We start from the raw sequence: 16143 nt of genomic DNA, 5'->3' as shown, positions 1-16143 counted from the left end.
CAGTTGCAGTAATCCTTTGGCATTACTTGGATTTCTGCATAAATTGGTCATTAAATGTGTTCTGATCTTCATCTAAATCACAACAATAGACAAACACAGTCTGCTTAAACTAAAACCACACAAAAAATCATATGTTTGCATGGTTTTATTAAACACAACATGTTAACATTCACAGTGCAGGGTGGAAAACGTATGTGAACCCTTTGGCTAATGACTTTTCTAAGAGCTGATTGGAACCAGGAGTCAGTCAACCTGGAGTTCAATCAATGTGATGAGATTGGACATGTTGGTTAAAGCTGCCCTGCTCTATAAAAACACACACACCAGTTTTAAGTTTGCTGTTCTTAAGAAGCATTGCTTGATGTGAATCATGCCTCACACATAAGAGCTCTTAGAAGACCTACGTTCAAGAACTGTTGACTTGCATGAAGCTGGAAATGTTTACAAAAATATCTCTAAAAGCCGTGATGTTCATGTGTTCACGGTAAGACAGATGGTCTACAAATGGAGAAAGTTCAGCACTGTTGCTACTCTTCCTAGGTGTTGTCGTCCTGTAAAGATGACTGCAAGAGCACAGCACAGAATGATCAATGAGGTGAGGAAGAATCCTAGAGTGTCAGCTAAAGACTTACAGAAATCTCTGGCACATGCTAACATTTTTATTGACAAATCTGCAATAAGAAAAATATTAAACAAGAATCAAGAACAAAGTTCATAGGAGGACACCACGGAGGAAGCCATTGCTGTCCAAAAAAAAAAAAACAACATTGCTGCACATTTGAAGTTTGCAAAAGAGCACCTGGATGTTCCACAGCAGTACTGGCTAAATATACTGTGGACAGATGAAACCAAAATTGAGTTGTTTGGAAGGAACACACAACGCTATGTGTGGAGAAAAAAAGGCACAGCACACCATCATCAAAACCTCATCCCAACTGTGAAACATGGTGGAGGGAGCATCATGGTTTGGAGCTGCTTTGCTGCCTCAGGGCCTGCATGGATTGCCCTTATCAACGGAACAATGAATTCCCAAGTTTACCAAGACATTTTGCAGGAAAACTTAAAAACATCTGTCTGCCAACTGAAGCTCACAACAGTCAGGAGGAATTTTGGATCATTCCTCTTCACTAAACTTCAACTTCAACTTTCAGTTCAGCAATATTCTTGAGATATCTGACCCAAAACATAGAAGTAAATCAACAACCGAATGGCTACAAAAGAAGACAATACGCCTTCTGGAGAGTCTCTTGAGGTCGTGCAACAGCATCTCAGTTGGGTTGAGGTCAGGACTCTCCAGGATGCGTATTTTCTTCTGTTGAATCCATTCGGTTGTTGATTTGCTTCTATGTTTTTGGTCGTTGTCCTGTTGCATTATCCATCCTCTGTTGAGCTTCAGTTGGCGGACAGATGGTCTTAAGTTTTCCTGCAAAATGTCTTGGTTAGCTTGGGAAATTATTTTTCCATTGATGTCGGCCAGATATCTCAAGAATATTGCTGAACTGAAACAGTTTAGTGAAGAGGACTGATCCAAAATTCCTCCTGACTGTTGTGCAGGTCTAAACTGTAACTACAGGAAACATTTGGTTGAGGTTTTTGCTGCCAAAAGAGGGTCAACCAGTTATTAAATCCAAAGGTTCACATACGTTTTCCACCCTGCACTGTGAATTTTAACAAGTTGTGTTCAATAAAACCATGTAAACATATACTTTTTTGTATATCAGTGGTATCAGTTTAAGCAGACTGTGTTTGTCTATTGTTGTGACTTAGATGAAGATCAGAAATACATTTACTGACCAATTTATGCAGAAATCCAAGTAATGCCAAAGGGTTTTTCTTGCAACTGTAGTTACAGCAGCATTATAAACAGGAGAGTTACATTGAAAGCACACTTATAAACAGGAGACTTATACAGTGGTATGAAAAAGTTTGGGCACCCCTGATAATATTTTATGATTTTCTTTTATAAATCATTGGTTGTTCGGATCAGCAATTTCAGTTAAATATATCATATAGAAGAGTTTATACAATTAGGCAGGTACATAAATTTGGGCATCCCAACAGAAAAATTACATCAGTATTTAGTAGATCCTCCTTTTGCAGTAATAACAGCCTCTAAACACTTCCTATAGCTTCCAATGAGAGTCTGGATTCTGGTTGAAGGTATTTTGGTCCATTTTCTTCTTTACAAAACATCTTCAGTTCAGTCAGGTTTGATGGTTTCTGATCATGGACAGCTGCTTTAAATCACACCACAGATTGTTTTTCAATAATATTCAGGTCTGAGCACTAAGATCATCATTCCAGAATGTTGTACTTGTTCCTCTACATGAATGCTTTAGTAGATTTTGAGCAGTGTTTAGTGATTAGTGTTTTGGGTCGTTGTCTTGTTGAAGTATCCAGCCACGGTGCTTTAACTTCAACTTTCTCACTGATTCTTCAACATTGTTCTCAAGAATCTCCGACAGAATGAACCAATACAGTGATGAATAAACACTCAACTGCTGCATGGAAATGTTTTTTTTTTTTAGAACCTGAGAGGTCTGAGGAGTCTTCTTCCAGGGAAGATAAGATCCGGTGGGTGAAGGTCTGGATCCTCAGACTACAGAGAAGTTAAGTGAGGTGTATACAGTGGGCTCTCTCTCTGCAGGACTCTTGGATTTTGTCTGTCTCGGACTCTTCAGGACTACAGATGTGTACACAACCTGCAAAAATTCCAGATGTGGTATGAATACATATATTATAATACTGCAATCATCCTTTACAATAACCAAATGTATTTTAAATGTTCGGGTTCTTTAATAAGGTACTGTAAAATATAGCTAGCCATACACTGTAAATACATTTACTCTAAATTAAACAGTGCAAAAGTAATGCATTGCAGTTCTAAACCAGGGTAAAGTCATGCTTCGCAGTGAAGAAAAGGGCAACTTGCTCTTAACACCTACAACACTGTAACCAGGCAGTGAACCATTACATTAAATAGAACTGAATACCTGAGAGAAAGTAGTAGAGACATGCCTATTATGCAAATAAAGGATGTTAGGGACCAATTGGAAAGATGTTTGTTATTTTTTTCTAGGTCTTACTTCTTCACTTAAGTTAATATTTACTCAAAATATGGAGTAAACTCTACTAAACAAAGTGAGAGCAAATAGTTGTTTTAAACGTATTAAGTATATTTTATATGTTATTTTTTACAGTCTTTAATTGTGTAAAATGTCAGCATGTGTTAGATTTGATGTGTTTTGCCTGGTGTTTAGTTTCATAACACAGGAGTAAATTCCTGGAAAACCTCTTAAATATAACCACCAGATGTTACTGATAAATATTTAAAAATGTATATATATATATATATATATATATATATATATATATATATATATTTATATAACTTTTAAAATAAATGTGAAGTTTGTGCAAGAGCCTAGTGTAACCTTTACCTTACATAATTTAATTACCAAAGAACTTTTAAAGTACTTACCTCGATTTTAGGTTTAACTCGAGCAGTGGCTACAAACAGAAAAAGAAGGAACTGTTAAGTAGAATGAGGAGCAAGTCTAGATGATGATATTGCAATACAGGTGAACAGGACTCATAGACAGTGCAGGAGCATAATATCAAAATGATGAGCAGCCTAATAGAAATAACTTAGTGTGTACTCACACTAGGCAATGCATGCCAATGCACAGCTCGATTGACTAGTGTGATCATTCTGAACTGTGCCAGGGCATGGTACGCATGTCGCTTAGAATATACAGTCATGTGAAAAATTAGGACACCCCATAAAATAGTCAGCTCTTTATTAAGGAGTGTTCTTTCGTGAAAAGAAAGCTATTTAATTGCAATTAAACAACAATTAAACAATCTTTTCTTGGAACGCTGTATTTGGTTTACGCTAAACATGTCTTCTGTTCTGGTGCCCAAATAATTCAACTTTAGACTCATCTGTCCAAAGAACATTATTCCAGAAGTCCTGGTCTTTGTCTGCATTCTCTCTGGCAAACTTTAGTCTGGACTTTATGTTTTTCTTAAAAAAATTGGAGAAAAAAATTGCCCGACCCGACCCATAAACTGTCATTATGATCCCGAGTCCGACCCATGAAGCACAGAACTATTATTTAATAAAAATGTTTTCTAAACAGCTGCACACAACGCTGCAAGTCAAACGCGGACAAGTGGAGGAGCTCACGTGCGCCCAGAGCTGCGTGATTATAACATTCTAACTTGTTCTAACTGAGATTTATCGCTTCATCCTCCCGCTTGAGGTGTTCAGGTGTATGAGCTACTCACAAGTAAAGGTTCTCACAGCTGCTTCTCAGATGGACCTATAGCTGGGTGGAGTTTATTCCACATACTGTATCTCCAGTTTTACTACAAAACACGTGCTTTTCTGTCGCGCGCTGCCGGAGTAGAAACAGCGCTTATAAATGAATTAACAAACACGAAAACTAAGTGTATTCTATCAGTAATTTCAATATGTTTTGGTTAGTTAGTTATGTTGTTTCCTTTTAATTACCGTTTTTATTAGTTTTTGTTAACGAAAATGTTTTTTCATTTTCAGTTTTTATTATTTTGTTCGTTTTCCTTAAGGATAGTTGGTTACTTAGCTACACTGTGATTATCACGCCAGAGCTTTGTATAAAATAAAAATATGATTAAAAAACAGATGCCTACATGTCAGACTATTTTCTGTAGCCCGACCCGACCCGGACAGAGGAAAGTGGTGGGAAATCTTGGCCCGACCTGACCCGAGTTCGGGTTGGGCTTTGGGATGGGTCGAGTTTGGGCAGAGAATCTAAGCTCTAGGGTGAAGTTGCTTGGACGGCCAGACCTGGGCATAGTTGTTTTGAATGTCCAAACTATTTTCTGCATGGCTGATTTCAAATTCTTTTGAGATCTTTTCAAATCCCTTACCAGACTCATACGCAGCCACAATCTTCTTTCTGAGACCCTCAGGCACGTCTGTGGATCTCACCATTGTGCTCACTCTTACTTCTACAGTCAAGGACACACCAAACTAAATTTCAGAGGTTTGAATAGAGCAAGCTTCATTTAAAATGTTGGGTAATGATGTTTTGATCATGTGCACCTGATGTGATACACCTGTGAGTGATCTTAAGTGATAAGTGGATCAATATATAGGGGTGTCCTAATTTATTCCTCACCTGAAATTGCATTCTTATTAAATTACATTTTACAGAAAAGTTGTAAAAAGACTTTTCTTCATTTTTAATTGTTTAGTCATATTACTTGGATCTCTGAGTACTGTTAAGATTGATATTAAATATGTCCAAATACATTAGGAAATATACAGGCTTTCATAGGGTGTCCTAATTTTTTCACATGACTGTAAATGTGACTGAGATAACTGTGACTTTTGGTGCATATTTCTAAGTCATTTAAAACAGATTATCTCCATTTTTATTAAGAAGACGTTGTGCACATGCTCCTGAGAGAGGGTGCTTTTTATGGTGGGGGTATTGAATTTGGCACAATATCGGCAAGCCCACTGAGCAGTGAGTAATTATGTAAGCGTGCTCGGACACAGATTTTTTAAAAACAAATTGGAGTGCAGATTTGAACCATGCCGGGGGCCAATACGCTCCACCGCTACCAGGAAAATCACCCCCTCTCAGGAGTGCTCCTTATGTCGCTATGTATGTAACCGTGACTGAGATAAACGTGATTTTTGTACATATTTCTAAACAATTTAGAGCAGATTAATTTTGCTTTTATCAAGAAGACGGTGTACTTGCTCTGGAAAGAGGGGGCTTTTCATGTCAGGGGTTTTACATTCGGCACAACACCAGCAGACCCACTAAGCAGTGAGTCATGACTTACGTGTGCTCGTGCACGGATTGTTTAAACTCACTATGAGTGCAGGACAGCGGGGGAGTAATGAGTCATTGCTGTAAGGGTTATAAAAGCCTAATGATATGACAGTCATGCAGTGAGGATGCAGACAGGGATGAAGATCTTACAGGAGCTTCTGAAGCGTGGTGGAACAGGTGGTGGACGCAGTCGTATGGAGGCCAGACAGCAGGACAGGCCCAGAGCCAGTGGAAAACACAGACTGGCACCAATCCACACCAGTATCCTATGAGAGAGCTTTCTGTGTGTCGACTCAGCTGCAGATACAAATCATAAAGGCAAGTTTTATTAAGTAATAGCTTTCATTTGATTGTTTCATGATTTTTACTAACTCCAATTTCACTAATCATAACTGGACTTATTCTCCAAAATTACTGGAAATATATGGTAATGCAAAAACGTTTAACTCTCTATTAATAAACAAAAACACAAGGCAAGTATTTCCCCACTTACAGAATTCTGTGTTTTTGCATTTTTGTCATACTTACATTTTTCAGATTATCAAACAAACTTTAATACCAGACAAATATAACCTGAGTAAATATAAAAAGCACTTTTTTAAAAGATGATTTTATTTTTTAAAGGAAAAAAAAACCTATCCAAACCAATCTAGCCTCCCATAAATTAACTGTTTAATTAATTAGCTAAGATCAATTTCACTAATCACAACCAGGCCTAATTACTGACAGACTTTAAGAATCAAGAAATCACCTAAATAGAACCTGTCTGACAACATGAAGCAGATAAAAGATTCAAAAACAGATGAGAAAACATAATCATGGATCATCTATCAGTCTGGAAAAGGTTACAAAGTCATTTCTAAGGCTTTGAAACTCTAGCAGACCACAGTGAGAGCTAATATTCACAAATGGAGAAAACATGGAACACTGGTGAACATGCAATTATTCCAAAAGGACATGGACAACTCATCCAGAAGGTCACAAAAGAACCCAGAACAACATTTAAAGAGATGCAGGTCTCACTTATCTCAGTTAAGGTCAGTGTTAATGATTCAATAATAAGAAAGAGACTGGGTGAAAATGGTCTCCATGGGAGAGTTCCAAGACAAAAAACACTGCTGACCAAAAACAACACAAAGGCTCATGTCACAGTTACCAAAAAAACATCTTAATGATCTTCAGGACTTTGGGTAAATATTCTGTGGACTGATGTGACAAAATTGAGCTTTTTGGAAGATGTGTGTCCCATAAAACTAACACATAATTACAGAAAAAGAACATCATACTGAATGTAAAACATGGTGGTGGTAGTATGATGTTCTAGGGCTGCTTTGAATGGCTTAAAAAAAACTAAATGAAGATTTTGGATTGTCCTAGTTAAAGTCTGATTGAGATGCTGTGGATGATCTTAAACAGGAAGCTGGAAAATCCTCCAATGTTGCTGCCAAAGGTGGCACAACCTGGTTATTTTTACGGGTGGGCGGATGGATTTAAAATATCGATAGCATCGATACTAACATTGGTATTGGGCATTGATCAAACTTTTGTGATGAGACTAATTCTTCAGTTTCAGTTTCTCTCCGACTGGCCGTACAACACCGCTCTTCCTTCACTTCAATCCGGCTCAATAAGCCCCTCCCCTCAATCCAATACCAAGTAAATACAGGGCCAGAGGGGGGCTCCGCTGTTACACTCTCTTACTGCGATGCGAGCAGTAGAGGTGGGCGATACTGGGAATTTTGGTATCGATCCGATACCAAGTAAATGCAGGGCCATTATTGGCGATGCTGATACCGATATTTTTTAATATTTAGTTTGCCTTAACATTAGGAAAAGAAATCTTTTTTGACACAGAGAAGGAGAAACAGCAATACAAAAATAAAATAAAAATTCTCCCCTCACTAGACACCAAATCTAATTCTTACTTTCTTTCTTTCTTTTTTTAAATAAAATCATTCTTAGAAAAAACAATTAAAAATAAGGAATTTTCTTCCTTTTAGTACCATTTAGTTTTTTCTTAAATTAGTGTTAAAAAAAAAAAAGTCTGCAGCAGTCAGTGCATGCAGGAGAGAAAAAAGCGAGTATTGATCAATATCAATACCAGTGTTGGTATTAATATTATCGATATTTGGATCAACATGCCCATCTTTTTTACAGCTGAAAACCAAACCAATGTAACCTGCGGTGTTTAAAGGAAAAGAAATTCGGAACTGTGGCAGCACCACAAATTTATACGAGCACATAAAAACACCCCTCAACCAAAACTCAAGCAGGCAGAAAGAGGAAGCAGAAAGCAGAACCACAGCACTGAGACAGAGGTCCCTGCAGAGGCGTTTCAGCATTAGCAACAATATCCAGGTAGCTTATAGTGAAGTAAAAGTAAGATTTAGTCTCCAGCATTAGATAAGCTAGGTTATTATTCAGTTTAGTTGGTCATTACTGTAGTTTAGCAGACTGATTGATAGACTATTCAGACAGTCACAAAGGAAATATATATTTAGCCAGTTAATTCTTTTAATTCTTTTTCTATATTAATTATTTCACTGGAACTGAAAAATTGATACGCTACCTATAAAAAGATATAGCTATGCCTCAACCCTGAAATATAAATATGGCTGAATAAATCTTTTATGTTAACTGTTAAAGGAACATTAGGGGAAAAAAAGGTTGTTAATTGCAAATGCAGATTGCATCCCCAAAAAGTACATTTAAGTTTTAAGTTTTCTGTTTACCTGGAAACGTTGTCCTGTGTTTTGTCATCATAAACATGATTAATTAAATGAAAACTAACAACATAATTAAATTATCAATTAAATAATTCAAGTTTTCATTTAAATTTGCATATTGATGATGCATTGACGTCATAAATTATGATACATTATGATACATTAATCTCCCCTACACAAAAGTAGATGGTAGTAGTAAAAAGTATTGGTATTGGTATCGGTATCGGCAATACTGGCCCTGTATTTAATTGGTATTGCATTGATACCAAATTTTGCAGTATTGCACAGCCCTAGTTATTATTTTTCACACAGGGATAGATTGGTTTGTATATTTTTTCCCTTTAATAAATAAAATTATCATTTAAAAAGTGCTTTTTATATTTACTCAGGTTATCTTTCTGATATTAATGCTTGTTTGGTAATCATAAAAATATCAAAAAAGCAAAAACAAAAGAAATCTGCAGGGGGGAAATACTTTTTCACGTCACTGTAGCTCCAGTGCTAAACCAAAAAAGGAAAGTTGGGCCCCAAACAGGTTTAAACTGATCACTTCATCTGGGTTAAACTGAAAACTATATATTTCTTTCTTTCTATATTTTCAATAAACCCCTACTGTCATTTTCAGATTTTAAGGTGTAAAACTAGCACATAATTACAGAAAAAGAACATCATACTGAACGTATAACATGGTGGTGGTAGTGTGATGTTCCAGGGCTGCTTTGCTGCCTCAGGGCCTGGACAACATGCAATTTGGAACCAGGAATTCTGCTGTTTTAAGCCACCTCTGAATGGCTTAAAAAACTAAATAAATGTTTTGGAGTGGCCTAGTCAAAGTCTGATTGAGATGCTGTGGCATGACCTTCTCCTTAGGAAAAAAAAATAGTTTGTTAATTGCAAATGCAAGAGAAATGTAGTTTTTTTTCTATAAACATATCTGAGTTACTTAATAAAAGAATTTTATTAGCCTGAAAACTTTGTCCTGCGTTTTATCATCATAAGCATGATTAATTAAAGGAAAACCAAAAGTATTGGTATTGGTTACGGTATCAACAATACTGGCCCTGTATTTACTTGGTATTGGATTGATTTATTATTGATAAATGTCTATTTTCTGGTATATTTTCATACATAAGGCACACCGGATTATGAGGCGCATTAAGTGACACTAGTAAGGATGCAACATTGAGATTTTTCTCTTGAAAACGGTTTATTTGGGTGAGTAAAGTACTTCCATTTATTTACAGTAAGCTTAGATTTCCAAAAGTTTGTCTAAGGTTCAGTTTTCTAGTGAAATTTCTTCAGCAATAAGGCTGGGTGCAGCAGCATTAGCATTAGCTGCTAACCGCAGCACTGGCGGGAAGCAAATGGTGCCTGCCATAGCGCTAGAGTGTGTTCCGGTATCCCAAGGTGAAAATTAAAGTATTTTAAATGCTCCTTATAGTCCGAAAAATATGACTTTTAAATAGTTTGGTGTTTTCCTGCTGCATTAATGCCACAAATCTAATGCCAAACTAAAGTAGACATTAAATGTTTTAGCCAGTTGTTTATGGATTAAATGGAAAACTGTGTACAATTAATTTGTATTAGAATGTATTAGAATTTGTATTAGTCATCCTGTGAGCTCAGGTCTTCATAAAGCTTCATAAAAACACAAATTAGCAGTATTAAAAAGTATTAAGACAGGATACGTACTGATGTTTACATGGTTACCTGACGTCACGTTGAGGTATGTTATATGCCCTTGACTGGTGTAATGCAGACTTTGGACCATGCAATTATACCCCCCTGAATCTGATTGGCTGAGGTTCTGAATGTTGAGTAGTAGGCGTGTCCTGTTGGCTGATACAGTGTAGTTGGATAGATGGAACTGTGGAGATGGTGTGAGTGGAGTGAAATGTTCTCCAACTTTCCGACGCCATCCTCCGGTCCAGTCTTTCAGCCCACACTCCTCCACCACACACTGCAAAGTGGTGCTGCCCCCTTCTGGCACATATAGGGTTCCGCGGGTTGCCACCACTCGATTTACGCACCCTGTCACACCGACTGAAAGAGATCAAATGTGATAAATAAATAAACAAATAATAATAATGATTTCAAACAGGAAAAATCCACAATGGAATCCACAAAAAAGCTGAGTTTTAATAAGCTAAGGTAACATATGGTAAGATAAGATAAGATAATCCTTTATTAGTCCCACAGTGGGGAACTTCACAGTATTTAAAGAGCAAAGATGGGCAGAGGGTCTAGAGTTTGTCAACAAACGTGAAAAAATGATCCCTCAAATTAAACTACAACAAGAACAGTGGGTTCTTCTAGGGTTCAAAGGGTTAAAATATATTTTAACCCTTTGAACCCTAGGCTGTTTTGGTGTGTTTTTTCTTTGTTTTTGTCAGTTCCTCTTTCAGGTCTTATAACACAGTAATTATATCAGACAGCCACATGCCCTGATCTCTTTTACTCCAGAAGCCATACGGCTGCTCAAAAATATAATCGTTTAAAATGTAAACAGAAGCAGAATTGTTATATTTTCCTGGAACTGATCATGTTTTGATCAAAATATTACCAAGCACCTTTTTATTTTACCTTTCTTACCTTTTACCTTTTTTTTGAATGTATATTTTTGAATGTATATTTTTGAATGTATATTTTTGAATATATATGTGTGTCTATGACACTATCAGTACAAATATGGCGGGGCATGGAGCTGAAGCTAGCATTATGGGGTGTAAACATGTTTTTTTATAAGGTTCTTGTGCACTTTTTAAGTTATTAATCCCTCGTTTTAAATGTCAGGGCTCTCCGGATTCTAGCAAAGAAGTGTGGAGCTACTTTGAGCTGGATAACAGTTTAAAAAGCGATTTATTTGATTTTATTTGATTATGCCCCGTGTCACCCAGTCTGATGGGTGTTTGGACAAACTGTTAAAATTTCTGGATCTCAGAACGCTGTGGGAGAACGGAGTTGGGCTATTCATCAAAGGTAAGTACTTTTTATCATGTTTTACTACACCAAGAGTGCATTTTACACCGCTGGTTGGCGAGACCTGTAAAGCTAAGATACGTTAAGTAAAACAAAACTGTAATTCTTTTTAAAAAAGCATTTTTTTAAAGTAAATTGACTGCTGGATGTTAATCTACACAGATTTCTTTCCTGAAAACTGTTTATTTGGGTGAGTAAAGTGCTTTTGTTTATTTACAGAAAGCTTAGATTTCCAGATTATTAGCAGCTAACTGTTAGCGCTAGCCGCGGTGAATCCTGAGTGTTTCGGTAAGTCAAGGTGATATTAGCGGTAAGTAGCGGCATTGGCGTAGGAACCGGGGGGGATGGGTGGGACATGTCCCACCCAATATTAGAAACAGGTGGATATGTCCCCCCCAAAAATGAAATAGTTTCGCTCAGCTCAGTCGTACTGTTAATGAAGAGACCGACCGCTAAGCGCTGGGAAACCAATCACGGTGCGTTTCAGGGAGAAAGTCCCGCCTTTCAGAATAAACAGCCAATCAGCTCGCTGGTCTTGCGAGAAGAGTTAGCGTGCTGGTGGAGGAGAAGCCCCTCCCCCTCGCTGTGAGATTTAGAAGCGGTGTCCAGCATCAGCTGGTGTTGAAGTAAATCTGGATATACAGCGATTTTTCTAAGAGGTAACGGAGCTAACCATGTGACCTGTGTTGAGATTATTTCTGATAGCTGGTTAAAAAGACTCCTCTCCAAATCAAAACACACAGATTAAACCCACCGTGTGATTAATAAACTGCAGCTGTGTTAGTCAGTTATCTTAACTTTGGAATTAGCTAGACAGGGAGTCAAGGCTTAAAAAAACATAAATGTTATGTTCAGCTTGCCCTGATATGCCTGATCAGCTAATCACTATTTCATTTTCAAATTGTGTTTATTCATTTAGGATTGCAGGACTTATTGTAAGCTATAGTAAACTAAAAAAATAGTTAGCTAGAAGCCAGCTGTAGTGGATAGCCAGAATTTAGTACAATACTTTATGTTGGTAGTTTAAAGCAGTTTATTAACCCTGATCTCTGCCCTAAAATTGTGTGTTTTCCACCAGATCCAACTGATTAGCTAATAAACAGTCCTTTACTGAGTTTACCTGTTAAAACCCCTTAGCCCCCTATTGAGCATAAATCATTATGTATGTCAGCAGTGTATTAGACACATCATACCTCCACTTACTTTATTAAGTGCCTTTAAAGCAGAGAAGGCAGTGGGGATATGCAGTAGAATGTGTAGGAACAGGGTTGAGAAACACTGCTCTAACCTGACTTCTGTTTATTTGTAGTTCACAGTAAGACTAAATCCTGAGTAAATAGAGGGATTCCAGGCGAATGCAAATGTTTTTTTCTTTAGTCTAATATTTATATTAACTTCTGTCAAAAATCTCTATGAAACGTAAAGTTACATTCTTTTTTCAAAAAAGGACACCATCATAAGAAGTGCTTTCAGTAGAAACAATTAAAAGCGCAGATGATAACTGATCAGTTTTTGTCATATATGTATATAATTCAGACATTTCACGCATTTTTGTTTAAATGTAATTTGGAGTAACATGGCGGTTGTAAAGTCACCTTTACTTGGATGTAACTAATAATAAACAGAGTACAGAAAAAATGGATTATTTGTGATTAAAAGTAATTCCTTAAATGTTGTTCTAAGAAACTATGTGGGCTTTGGTGCATATTAGCAAATGTGTCCCCCCCAATATCAAACCCGCTCCTACGCCCTTGAGTAGCGGTTCATCCCACGTAACTTTACTGTGTGAATTATTGACCTGTAGCCTGCTGCTAACCTCACCTAGCACTGCTGGAGCATTAGCTTTAGCTGCTAACAGCTAGCTCTTGAGTATGAGGTGAGTATTATTGACCTGTAGCCTCCTGCTAACTAGCTGATTTGGGGTAGTATAATACGCAAAATGTAATAGTTTATCACCCAGAGGTAAATTATATATATATATTTAATTATAAATGTTGTTATTCATGTATTATATTTCACATACTAGCACTATTTCCTTCACATATACACCCCTTTCAGCTGGATACTATAAAAGGCAGTGGCTTATAATATTCCAACACTCCAGTGGAGACTCTTATTCATCTTTTCCATCAACCCAACAAAAAAGTGAATAACACTCTAGTAATAGTACAAGTAGAACTAAAACTAAACCTCACTTATCTAAACAAGCATTTAAACACATAAAGACACATTGAAAACACCAACAAACAACGTTAAAATCCCCCACAACACCCAACAAAGTATAACGTTGGGAGCATGCTTTCCTCCACCAGTCTTACACACTGCTTTTGGATAACTTAATGTCACTCCTGTGCAAAAATCCAAGCAGTTCAGCTTGGTTTGATGGCTTGTGATCATCCATCTTCCTCTTGATTATATTCCAGAGGTTTTTAATTTGGTAAAAGTGGTCTCTTATTTTTTCCCAGAGCTGTATTTGTGTATTGTGTTCAGATGAATCAGTATTCCAGATCTTTTTTGTTTTTTTTTAAAGAAATAGATGCTGTTTGCTCCAGATCAAACAGAAAAAGGACTATTCCGACTTTCATAAGCAACAATTCCAAAAGCCTAAAACTGGAGGGAAACATCAACACAAATACTGGTTGTATAAAGAGCTTTAGCTCCTTAACTCACCTTGAAGATGACAAGAAAACACCAGAACAATCATCAGACATCCATCCAGAAGTGCATTCGGCATCCTGTAAAGGCGTGGAGAAGCTGGACGATTTCTCACACATTCCCCAATAGATTCCAAACACCTCCCTCAGTCTGTTTAAAGCATAAATCTCAGTATTTTAACGCACAGCCTGTCCATCTCGCTTTAACTCTGAGCTGTAATAACTACTCGTCTGCTTCAGACCGCTGCCCTCAGGACTATTGTAATGGTGGTTCAGTAGGAAGGAAGTTCATTTGGTTGCTTTCCATGCAGAAGGAAAATACCATATCCTTCCTGTTCACAGAGACCAAAGACTTGATGACCTGAATTAGTCTATATTACATTTGTAATATAAACTGCTCTAAATGGAATTTTCTTAAATCATTTAGACACTAATACGGGTTTAAAATGTATCCACTGTGATAGATAGATAGATAGATAGATAGATAGATAGATAGATAGATAGATAGATAGATAGATAGATAGATAGATAGATAGATAGATAGATAGATAGATAGATAGATAGATAGATAGATAGATAGATAGATAGAATATTATATTATTATTATTGAATATTATATAAGACCAATTGGTACTTTTGGCAGTGTGGGCAGTGTGCAGCAAATCCTGCTGGAAAATGAAATCCATATCTCCATAAAAGTTGTCAGCAGAGGGAAGCATGAACTGAACTGTCTTTAGATTTGATAATAAAACACAGTGGATCAACACCAGCAGATGACATGTCTCTCCAAACCATCACTGATTGTGGAAACTTCACACTAGACCTCAAGCAGTTTGGACTGTGTGTCTCTCCACTCTTCCTCCAGACTCTGCTCCCTTGATTTACAAATGAAATACAAAATTTACTGATGATCAGTGATGGTTTGGAGAGACATGTCATCTGCTGGTGTTGATCCACTGTGTTTTATTATCAAGTCTAAAGTCAGTGCAGTGTTCAACTTTTATGGAGATGCAGATTTCATTTTCCAGCAGGTCTTGGTAAACTGCCCACACTGCCAAAAGTACCAATTGGTCCTATATAATATTGTAATTTTCTAAGATACTGATTTTTGGGTTTTTATTGGCTGTAAATCATAATAATCAACAATAAAGTAAATAAACACTTAAAATAGATCACTTTGTGTGTAATACATCTATTTAATATATGAGTTTCAGATTTTGAAATGAATTACTGAAATATAGTAACTTTTCTAATGATATTTGATTTTTTGAGATGCACCTGTGTGTTTAATTTAAATAGAATTAATATCAATTAAATAGAATTAAGTTTTATATCTCTTGATTGGGTTGACCCATAGCAATCTGAAGGAATCTAAGGAATTCTAAAGGAGATGTCCCTGATTTTTGAGGTGCTGGTAGAAATGTAATTTATAAACACATATACATGTATACATATTTTTATTTTATTACATTAAAAGAGACATTTTAATTTGACATATTAATTTATCATGAAAAATATTCTTATTTTTTTTATCCGCAAGGTGGTGCTAAAGTTTGAAAAAAATAAATCTGAATCAACTTTCTTTTTTCCTTTTTTTTTGTAAAAAATGTGTCTAATTGAAGTTACAATGCAAGAAATATCTCTTTCTAGAGTGAATAGTAGAACTAAATGATTTAATTGAATATGGAAAGTAATATCACAAATATCATATGCCAATAGCCTTATGTTACCATTTCCAGATAAGGCAACAAATTCTCTGGAGGAGCTGCAGAAATCCTCAGCTCAGGTGGGAGATTCTGTTCCACAGAACAGTTATAAGTGGTGCACTCCACAAATCTGACCTTAATAGAAGAGTAGCAAGAAAAAAAAAACATTGTTGAAAGAAAGAATACATAAGAAGTTTTGTTTTTTAGTTTGCAGCCACAAGCCATGTAGGGACACAGCAAACATATA

The 16143-nt window shown here is 36.5% G+C and overlaps 1 protein-coding gene across 2 annotated transcripts; it reads right to left on the bottom strand.

The window, feature by feature from the left end:
• Nucleotides 1–1195: 1195 nt before the first annotated feature.
• Nucleotides 1196–14555, bottom strand: si:dkey-52l18.4 (uncharacterized protein LOC560708 homolog). Of its 2 annotated transcripts, none has more exons than XM_007229245.4 (5): nucleotides 14207–14555; nucleotides 10268–10600; nucleotides 5982–6128; nucleotides 3482–3510; nucleotides 1196–2702 (listed from the first exon to the last, which is right to left on the bottom strand). In XM_007229245.4, the coding sequence occupies exons 1-5, from the start codon at nucleotides 14268–14270 to the stop codon at nucleotides 2595–2597; spliced, it is 681 nt and encodes a 226-aa protein (XP_007229307.2). In that variant the 5' UTR covers nucleotides 14271–14555; the 3' UTR covers nucleotides 1196–2594. The 2 variants fall into 2 exon arrangements, with proteins under 2 accessions (XP_007229307.2, XP_015459623.2); XM_015604137.3 differs by having other exon boundaries at nucleotides 10250–10600; nucleotides 14207–14554.
• Between the last annotated feature and the right edge of the window lie 1588 nt (nucleotides 14556–16143).

This window comes from Astyanax mexicanus, chromosome 18 (assembly GCF_023375975.1).
Source record: "Astyanax mexicanus isolate ESR-SI-001 chromosome 18, AstMex3_surface, whole genome shotgun sequence".
NCBI lineage: Eukaryota > Metazoa > Chordata > Actinopteri > Characiformes > Acestrorhamphidae > Astyanax > Astyanax mexicanus.
The sequence above is the reverse complement of the archived record's forward strand: the minus strand, read 5'-3'. Positions and strand labels throughout refer to the sequence as shown.